The 11,082-nt window shown below is 39.4% G+C and overlaps 1 protein-coding gene across 1 annotated transcript in view; it reads left to right on the plus strand.

Annotated features, from left to right (window-relative positions):
* The first annotated feature begins 953 nt into the window (after nt 1–953).
* The window catches only part of LOC137993274 (hephaestin-like protein), a 39,792-nt gene continuing 29,663 nt past the window's right edge, over nt 954–11,082 (plus strand). The window contains exons 1-3 of the mRNA XM_068839017.1: nt 954–1,722; nt 5,992–6,425; nt 7,011–7,328. Coding sequence (XP_068695118.1) covers nt 1,547–1,722; nt 5,992–6,425; nt 7,011–7,328 — 928 coding nt within the window. The 5' untranslated portion in view covers nt 954–1,546. The remainder of the gene's footprint in view (nt 1,723–5,991; nt 6,426–7,010; nt 7,329–11,082) is intronic.

An 11,082-nucleotide genomic window follows, 5' to 3' on the forward strand; every position in this document is an offset into this window, starting at 1 on the left:
GAACATGATCACAGTTTTGAAGGCTACTAAGACGCAAAAACATAGGAAACGACTATTTCATATGAGAAATTCAACGGACAATTTACGAGGCTCAAACAAAGTTATTGGTTTCCAGATAAACGCAACCACTCACAGATTACACTCCTTCAAATATACATCTGCACCAATTTTTTGGCGACATTGTGGCGGGACAAGTTACACGAAACATTTCACAGTGTAACATAACCTGCAACGGCCAAAATCGTTGCGAGACAAGTTGCACGAAAAGTAGAACTTAATTCTACTTTCGGCAACGGCTCTTGCAACTTGTCTCGCAACGATTTTCGCCGTTGCATGGTATGTTACACTGAGAAATGTTTCGTGCAACTTGTCCCTTCACAATGTCGCCAAAACATTAGGAGACAAGTTGCACCATAGTTAATCTAGGGACTGGTTATGAAACCCTGGGAATTTCAAAAGCAGGAACAATACAGTCGCAATAGACCAATTTCGATATATTAAAATTCAGTCCTAAACAAAAGACATCATTTCGAGGCTCTGGGGAATAAATATAAGGATTTGTACGAGTTTATTCCCCAGAGCCTCGAGATGATGCCTTTTGTTTTGGACTGAATTTTAATATATCGAAATTGGTCTATTAGATGTTGAGCCGACCGTGACCCTGCACAAGCTTTTGTTTTTGGTTCGCAAGTTAATTTGAGTAAATTAGTCGAAGCTTTTGATTGGTTATCCTGCCGAAAAAAGCGTGTTTTTGTCAGGTTTTGCGCAGGGTCAAGGCCAAAAAGCGAACATAAACATGAAACAAAGAAACTTGTCGAGTTTCATAACCAGCCTGCATCTATTAACTATGGTTGCACGAAACATTTCACAGTGTAACTGACATCCATCTAAAGTACGTCAATACTCTTTTCTGCAATCAACATGTTGCCCACTGTGATATATAGTAAAGAATAGTGTGTTTACTTATCTATATATTGTGGTAAAAGTTGGAGGCCATTGTTTCTGTTCTATATTGTTTTCTCCGCCAATTTCGACAGCCCTCGTAATTAATATGCTTTTTCCGCACATTGTCTGAGTGACAGACAGCCCCAATTATTTTCCCTGGGACACTTTTTACGCTAAGAATGTGGAGAAATTTCTGCGGAGCTATTCGTTTAGGAATGCTTCCTATTATAAATCTCGAATTTGAGCGTGCTTATCCTACGTAGTTGAATAAAGATATTTATCAGCTTTTAATAAGTACGCTCTTTCGAGATTGAACACTTCATTAGCTCCGTCACGCTTGGAACCGAGATGCATTTATCAGCATCGCAGGGTTACTCAATAGTTAGTTTCAATGGGTGACTGTTTGATTTACAAAATATTTCAGTTTTCACTGTCCAGTGGACACATGGAATGGAAAAAATACGTTTCATGCCCTAATTGGCTTTAAATTGTCAGTAAAAACGGGTGGGGCGGTCTCTTTGACTTAATCAGTCCCTTTTGCTCGACGCCTCGTCTTGGAAATGAGCTTTAGGATCCGGTGAGTGTTCAGCTTACATCCGCTATGGCGGTCAAATCGAAATGGATTGTTTCATGGGTGGTTTTAATAATGGCTCTATTTGAGTTCCGATCTGCCTCGTCGAAGACTCGTAAATACTACATTGCGGCTGTGGAGAGGGATTGGAATTATGCCCCAACTGGTTTGAACGTCGTCAAAGGCATCCAACTGGAACAAGACCGGTGAGCATCGTATTAAACTACTCATGAATTCAGGCTTTCGATCAAATTTCCCGGTTCCTGAGATCGCGGCTCAGATAATTCTTTTATGGCACCCCAGAGGTACAAGTCAGAGGCAATTGTTCTGGGGTCGATATCAGGATAACGATGCACAACTGCAGCAATTTTCACCTTTGCGCCAACAACGGCAGTTTTGTTTACTTTATAATGATGGCACGATAATTGTATCTACAATTGTCTCGAATAAGTTCAAAGACAAAGTTACACGGCAAATCTTGCATGGGACATTTCAGAAATTTGTCCTTTAAACGTCGTTTAGTTCCTCCTGTGTATTCATTGCAGATTACATCTGTTCGTGATCTGTTACATAAGGTTTTTAGTTTCGCAGGTTACCCTTCTACAGTGGTTTCCATATGATCGCAGACGATCGCGGATTGCAGATCGAAGACGATATATATACGGTCGTGCGGATATTTTCTTAACTCGGAGCTCCGCTAACATTCAATTTGATGACAACGCCTCCAAATGCAGTTTCGAGTTTACTGTAGGCACAAAATTGCCTGATCAATCTGTAGCACAACAACGACTACACACGAACTTATTGCACTTATCATTTATAGCCATTGTGAAATCTCCGATTGCACCCTCCGATTGCACCATCAGTCGAAGCCGTTGTGAAATCTCCGATGACGTAATGGTCTTAATTAATCTGGAACGATCTTTGGGATATGTATGGCTATGAACGATACAATAATAACAGTATTCACAACTTACAGCTTTCTTTCTTAAAGGTCACGATTAAATTTAATTGTTTTTTCACACGAGTAAAGGGCTAGCAAAGTAGTCGCACGAGTCACATAATTCAAGAATTACATTATGCACGGCTATCTTTAGTACGGTGGTTATTTCCCTACCAATGAAAGTTGCAACGTCGACACATTCCATGGATGACGTAATGGTTTTTTTATGTATTCAATTATAAATTCATGCGTCTGTCCTGTTATTACTGGGTTGCCAGTATGGCAATCCCAGTCGGAAAATGAGTAATATTTGGTCGTTTTCCTTTTTTTCGTTTTTTTTTCTCCGTGTCGGTAAAAGTCTTGCCTGTCACTCCTCTGCTAAGTGGTGTCTTTGTGCATAGAGCCTTCTGCGCGTGTTTTCTTAGGATCGAGAGGGTAGTGGAAATGCGTAGATTTCTCGGTGGACACAGTAGAATATTTAACTTAACCTGCAGTGGCGTCGAAAGTCTTGTAACGCGAATGGCGTCTTAGTGGATCTTTAAACAAAATATACCCTTATGGAGCTCAATAATGGAAAGTCAATTGGATAAACAACACAGGCGGTGAAAAATAAATATCAGAAATCTTAAAAGTGACGAGTAATGGACTTCGACAACAATCTATCGCCCGTCAAGCCGAAATCAAAGTGAGCTGTATTTCTAATATTCTACCAAGTGTGCTGTTATGTAAAACACTGAAAGCAAATGGAAAATTCTCTGGTAACTTATGGGTTCAACAAAGACAGAGAACGAATCGAACACCTTAAGTGGCTCTGTGATCTCTGTTGTCTGGTTATTTGTATCTGCACAGTCTTCAGGTAAAAAAAATAATTGGAAATGTGACAGCCAAGAATTATTTGAAAGAAAGCTTGTCGTCTATTTTTTGCTTCATTATTCAAGGAAAAGGTTCTTCATGGAAAGGGTTTGAGCCTGAATTTTATTTTGCTGCAATTACGTATGGTAATTTAACACGATTGAGTTTTTTGTCTTCACGCACGTAATGAAATAGGAAGGGGTTTTTGCCTCTAATAGCAAATATGTTGTTTGTTTCAAAAAATATTTCGCTGGAAAGGGTGCCCTTTACGAATATTCATCATGTTTTCTAATATGCGATCTTAACTGGATAGTTTTTATGGCAATAGTAAAGCATTTTCGTGTCAAAATGAGGTTAGCCTCTTTCTGTTGTGTTAACTTAATTAAATATACCTTGCCTCGTGAGGTTGTATTTATCGTCTACCGTAAACTTGATTTACACTCTCAAAATTACCTCCAGAACCTACTTTTTGTGTAGAATAAGCTTTTAGGATGATGTTCTTGTCTTCTGTGGTGATACTTGACGATTCGGGAATATTTGATGAATAAATATTTATAACGGGTCACACGCGCGACTTGATCGCCCGAACTTGCCTTGTTATGCATAACATCCACTTGGCCTTTTGACATCCCATTGAAAAAAACTCATAAAATATTCGCGGAAACTTCAATCTGACGCGAGCAATATCGCGTTATTATCGCATAAATTATAAATTATGTGTCTGTCCGCTTATTGACAGTAAAAATTAGCCAATGAACGTGCGAGATTTTTGCAGTCATTGTAAAAATCTACACTGACGAGCACACGGTGCGCAGGCATCCGAAGGACTGGATCTAAAGCTTTCGATTTGGCTGTCGGCTATTTCAAAGAACTGAAAAGATGAAAATCTAACAAGAAACAGTAATTTCGGTTGAACCAGTGGATTACAGAGATAAAAAGGGGGACAAGAACTCGAGCCAAAAAGTACTAAAATACTTGAGATAAAGAACAATTACAGCAAGATGTAACAAACTTAAAGACTTTTCGGTGGGATAAGCTTTTGCCATGTGTCGACCTGTGGCATGAAATTCGTAGGTGTCCCCTTTTTCTTTGCTTTTTATATTTTTTTATTTCTCTTCATGGGCAAAGTAATATACTTGTTGTAATATTGGTTTCCATCGTTATATTTTTTCATTACACTTTTGTAACATTAAGTTTGAAGCATAACATATTTGAAAAAATTAAAAACCCGGCATCACTGACAGTATATGGTATTCTTTCAGTATTGAAGAGTAAGACTGTACAGAGTACAGAATTTGCTCTGTAACTGATGTCTGATATAGAAGAAGATGAGCTTTATATTGCTTCTTGGAACGGTTAATGTGATTTGTGTCAAAATTGCCTGGTCTAGTTTTTCCGTAACTTTGAAGGTGATGAGCAAACAATTAGATCCTTCCAGTCAAGCGCTTTTGACTAAACAGTATTTTAGGAGAAAAGAGTTATCAAACGTTGCTATATGTAGTCAAAGCGCTTGGTTTATTCTTTGTTTTTGTATTTGTGTTTTAATATTGAAAGAGAGCGTTTTCATGGATGTGACTGAATATGCAGACACGCAAAGCGTTCGAAAAAAGCGAAAAGTTGATTTAAGGACGTTCGCGCGAAATTTTTTCAACATTGATTTTCTTCTGAAACTTTTACCACTGTAAGATGATGAGTTAGTTATGTCAGAAATGTAAAAAAATTAGGGGGTCGCCGACTTCGTTTTGGAGAGAACATGTCCGGAAAAACACCCAAAATGTGACAAAATCGGGCTTCGTTATCGAATAAGGCCAGTGTCTGTAAACCCAAATATATTGCAATTAAATCTTTGAAGTGAAATCTTCTCTGCCAAATATTGTTTAAGTGGACTAGTTAAGTGAATTTAGTCAAGTGGTGAGGTTCCCTTAAAGATCAATTTCGCATTTAACGACCACAGTTTCACGCGCCTTGCAGCCGCAAGATGGCAGGATTTGATGTCTCGTGAGCAGAAATCTTGAAATTTTTTGAACTTCCCACATTGATTTTTGTTCATTTTTGGACAACGTGGAGATAGTTGTGAATCAAATCCGTTTCTGGAAAGAAAAATAGGGGTCACCGAACGTCCCAAGACCGTTAAATGCAGGCAAAAGCTATAGCAATGGCATTTTGCCCTATCAGTTCTCATTTTATTACTTAGCGCGCGCGCTCGTGTATGACGTGGCGTGTGCATTTGCGTGCGCAGTAAGGATGCGCAGAAACAATTGGCGCGAACGTCCTGAATTCGTATCCGGGCCGTGAAAAGTGGCTAAGCCGGGTTTGGAAAAAAAATTCTCTTCGGAAGGCGGAAGAGACTGCATTTACTGCGTTGCGTTTATTTTTCACTCTAGCCTGCAAATAAGGCTTTTTTTGGCAGGCGCACGCTTGTTCCAACGTTTGTAACGTGTTCGTAATGGGCCGCCATTTTGAAAGCACGTAGCCGGTAGATCGGGATTGGGACGAGGGGCGAGGAAGGGGCGACCCTCTTGCAGCTTCTTTTGACTCTTTCAGTCTCTCTTCGAATTAAAATGATGAATTCAGCGCTGTGTTTGAGCGAATTTCAATGCTATCCGGTGCGCACTTTTCTTCACAAACTCTTTCTTGGTGGCCTAGGAAATCGTCTAAGGTGATTCTGTTGTTTCTGCAGTGATGCGGCGCAATATACAGAATCAGGTCCTCAACGAATTGGAAGAATTTATCGCAAGGTATTGTATCGTGAATTTACAGATGAAACATTCACAAAGGAGATTCCTCATCCCCAACATTTGGGTGTTCTTGGCCCGGTAATAAAGGGTGAAGTGGGAGATACTATCAAAATTCACTTCAAGAACATGGCCAGCCGACCCTACACCATGCACCCACATGGGGTCTTTTATGACAAGGGCTCGGAAGGAGCTCTCTATGATGACCACACAAAGGGAGACCTGAAAGGGGACGATCATGTACAACCAAATATGAGCCGTGTTTATGATTGGAGCATTCCTGACAATCACGCGCCAACTGAAGATGACGAGAACTGCCTGATGTGGGCGTACCATTCACATTTGAGTCCTGAAGAAGATATCAACACCGGATTGATTGGTAAGTATCACCAAGTTTGCAAGGAAATACACTAACAACAACAAGAGCTAAAAGATAAAAAAACAACAGGGTTAGTTTGATAATGGCTGTGAGCGAGTTGCAATCAGTGGAAAGGGGAAAGAGCGAATTGCCCGACAGTGGTGCAACCAATCGAATCCTTAGCTTTTTAATCCTCTGCATGGTATATAACTCCTCAACATGGCTGTCCATAACATTTAGTGAAACTCAGACTACAGAAACTAAGAAAAGATGACCAAACGAAAAAAATACAAAAAAAAAAAGAGAGAAGCTCAATGTTACATTCTCATATCGAAGTAAACCGTCCTCTTTCAACTCGATGATGATATTCATTAATTTCTGTGTATTTTTCACTAATAGTTGTTGCTGTTAGAGAGTCGCAACCCTTCAAGTCTTTAGTTTATACATTTTCCTGTTAATGCGAACTGTCTTTGCAATTAAAAAGACGCAGTTAAATGGCATTTAACTTAATTTCATGAAAACAATGACGCCGGATAGAATTTGTAAACGCATTTTTTGCCATGTATCGAGTAAAAATAAAGCTCTAACGTATTTCTTTTAAAACAGGAGCGATTCTGACCTGTAAAAAAGGAACCTTGGATCCTTTGTCTGGGATTAGAGCAGACGTTGATAAAGAATTTATCCTTCTTTTTACCGTTTTCGACGAGAACAAAAGCTGGCTTCTTGATGAAAATATCAAGCGATTTTGTTCGGATCCAGACGGAGCTATGAAGCTCAAAACGGACGGAGCATTTGTAAAGAGCAATAAAATGTCCTCGATAAATGGCCGCGTGTTTGGCAATTTAGAAGGCTTAGAAACGTGTCTTGGTGACAAAGTTGCTTGGCATATCTATGGAATTGGCACTGACTCCGATGTTCATTCAGGTATGGTGCCTTCTGCATGAAATCAATTTTTTGTGGGGTAGAGGGAAAGTAGGGAGGGGCAAGCCAAGGGGGAAGGAGAAGGGGGAATATTTGCCATACTCTGAAAGACAACGACGTGAAATGACCAAATCTGTGGTACTGATGACAAGGTGAGCATACGGCAGAAAATTATTCATTTCCCAGACTGTACGATGTACACGAGATGGGATAAAACTTATGATAGCACAAAGTCACGCATTGAAGAGCCTTGTTTGCCCTTGCCTTAACTCTCTGTTTTCTGGTGGAAAAGGTATCATCAGAAGAGGAATGTTTTGACATCTATCAACTCCGTGAGAAGTTCATAATTCGAAAGTCTCGATCTGCAATGCAATGCGGCCAAACAGTTTATGATATCATCTAATTTTAGAGCGGCTGATGCTAGATTTTTCCGGGGGGAAACACGTGCACGTGCACATGCACGTGCACGTGCTTTCATTTAGCTCGACCGGCTTTTGGTTGCGGACCAAACCAGCAGCGTTGCGGTCATTACGCTCAACCTGATTGGCCATTATGTTGGCGGGACCTGTATTCTAATTTAGATAATACGGTAAACTGATGCGCCAAGGCCAAATGAGAGAGATTGCTACCTCTGGATTACGGACTTCTGGCTCCGTTACGACATAAACGGGAAAACAGTGCACTCTGTTTCTGCTCTCAACAGCGGAATGAATCCTCGATTAACTGGACAGTTAACTGAATAAACCTGTTTATTACAGGCACAGCAGAGCTGCAGAAGTGACATGCCACTTATACCACAGGGTGAAAACAAGCGTTTACGTATCCGTTTTTGTAACGGATTCCTTTCGGAATCTTGAATTTCCGCTAACGGAAATCCAGATAACCGAAGCGGGAAACACGTGTGTACGTTACTTTTCCGCGACTGCGGCTTCGCGGAAACGCATTCCTTAAACTCGTGTATCCGCGAGGTTTCCGTGACCACGGAATTACTAACAACCGTCATGTTTCCGTAACTCGTAAATACAAGGGACACACGATAATCCGCTGAATTTCTGCGGTTCGGAAACTTAACCTTATTTTTCAATCGGAGAGTTGGCTTTTCCTGGAGAAGCATTTGGTGGAAAGAAAGCGAGTTATAAGCCACTAACTTTGAAAGGGGCTTCCTTGTCATGATCGCGCGGTATTGAACTCTACAATAACGCGTAGCTAAACCTCACATTACGTAAAAACAAGGTAAAACTTGGCAAACATCATTAGACCCACTGCATATGCACACTCAGTTCATTCAAGGTTATGCTTTATTATCAGGTTATCAAGAGGGCGTTTTATCAATGATGACAACAGCATATAATAAACTACTTTGATAAAATTGTAAAAATTCTAGTCATAATGAATTAAAAATTTCTTGACTTTACCTCCGAAATCTTTAAAAATTCTGATTCAATAGTATCTTATCTGAATTGATATGATCAGTATCATTTACTCTATTATCTTTCATTTTCTGTACATATAAATCGATATTACCAAAATATAATAAATAGCAATTTCATACAATAGTTAAATGTTCTATTTTTCGCACCTAACGGCTTGTTCAATTTCGAGAATGAAGAAATCACTCATACCTATTAATTTCAAATATTGCTCGAGATTTTTCGAATTTTGTTTACAATACACACTCTCTATTTAAGTTTTATCGATGAAAGTCTTGTCAACAAACTTTCATCCACGCTTGAGTTCCTTTGTCTGTCCTATCATTTCTTTACTTTTTGCTTTAGACTTTGCTTATCGTTTACATTAAAAATAGCAAGACGATTGTTTTATCCAATTGTTTCGTTTGTCCAAAGGATACTTAAAGTGATTACTGACATGTCTACACGCATTTGAGAGAGCATAGTGCAGAATGGACATAAAGTAATGCCTTAAGGACGTTCGCGCCAAAATCTTCCTAAGGTGAGATTTTCTTCAATTCTCGCATAGAGTTAGGTCATAAAGTACTTACTCCAAAAATATAAAAAAAATTGGGGGTCACCGACTTCGTTTCGGAGAAAATGGCAGTGGAAAAATGCCTTAATTTCGATAAATCTGTCATAATAACGAAAGGTAGCCTCATCTGCTCATCCATCGAAAATCCTAAAAATAAACTGTTAGAGTGAAGGTTTCCGTGCATAGATTTTTAGGGGTGGGATTTTAAGATAATTTCATGCCGCTAGGGATGTCGTAAACAGTAGAGTTCATCCTGGACGAGCGTTTTCGTAACCTATATCCGTTGCAACCACTACCGGAATTCGATGGCACGAGGAAAGAAAATTAAAAAAAAAGATAACTTCTTAAGGTGAGATTTTTTTCATTTTATCATATTTTGTAGATAGTAAGTAGAGTAAGTGATTCATGATTAAAAAAATAGGGGTCACCGATGATCCAAGGGAGTAAAATCGATGTGACTTTACGAAGCTCTTGGAAAACTTCGTTTGTCACGTTTTTGCGTGACCTGTCGGAGAAGGACTGGAACATAAGAGAGGATCGATCGTTGAAGGGATGAAAGGTTTTTACCCCAAAACAAAGCTTTCTCGAGCATAGCAACGAAGTTTTAAGCAGTCGTCATCTTCATTTGGTTAGTGTTTTGTATAATATTTCCCCATTGCCGTCATGCTCGTCTTCTGGAGTGTGGTTTTTGTGAAATTTAATCGCTGGTTTTTTCCACGCAGGTCCGCACTATTCAAGCCAACGAGGACGAAAATACTGCTCTATTTTCACGAAAGTAAAGGATAAGAACTTCAAAAACATACATTCATTTTGAACTTAAGTTCGTAGGGTAATAAAAACATTAAAAAAAGAAACAGCCCCGTTAAATTTACGCAACGGTTCGTCCTCGAGTTTTCCAAACTTTCAGCCACTACTCGATAAGCAGCTACGTACACCTTTTAAAGAGCTTTTCCATCCATCCTCCCGCTCACTTCTCTTTAACGTTTCATGATGATTCGGAAAAAAATGTGCCATTCTTTTGCCGGCCGGGAATTTTTTCCCCGGCGTTTTTGTCGCCATGTTATTTTAACTAATGCTTGAACAATATTTATGAAAGTCAAGTAGACTAGTGCACGACTGATAAAAACAACGCGAGCATCAGTCGTGCAGTAGTCTGCTTGACTTTCCTAAATATTTTTAATCAATTTTGACTGATCACGATCTTCTCTTATCCAACGCTGTGCAAGACTTATCGTCCGCGGTTTCTGCAAAGGTTTTCAAACCTCAACTTCACTAATGCTCGAAGTAATGCGTGACATATTACAGTCGCGTTACCTGCGCAGTTACGTTGCGCACAAACAATTAGCGCGAACGTCCTTAAACTGATGTGATTGTAACTGATATAACTTAGCAGCCTTACAACCTCTATTGGCTGGTTAACACGATGCTCTGTTATGGGAAATACATTTCTACTTCAATGGTCTTCCCCATAACTAAGTACTGTAGTCATCATTTTACTAAGATGATTGACTAACCAATGCATATATTAATATTCATCTGGACATATGAATCAAACAAAGGCTCAGCTCCCTTAACTTTAAGGGATATTTACATGATGACATCATAATATTTGAATACGAGTCACGGTATCAGAATCATTCTGACCTTGCTTTCCTCGTGGTAATTACACGTAGCACTATTGTTGTTTTAACCCCATTAGGATTTGAAACTTGAATAAGTTAGGATAAACAGAATTAATTGTGGTAATTCTAGTCAAATGATGCCTTCCTGCAAA

This window comes from Montipora foliosa, chromosome 2, assembly GCF_036669935.1.
Source record: "Montipora foliosa isolate CH-2021 chromosome 2, ASM3666993v2, whole genome shotgun sequence".
Lineage (NCBI taxonomy): Eukaryota > Metazoa > Cnidaria > Anthozoa > Scleractinia > Acroporidae > Montipora > Montipora foliosa.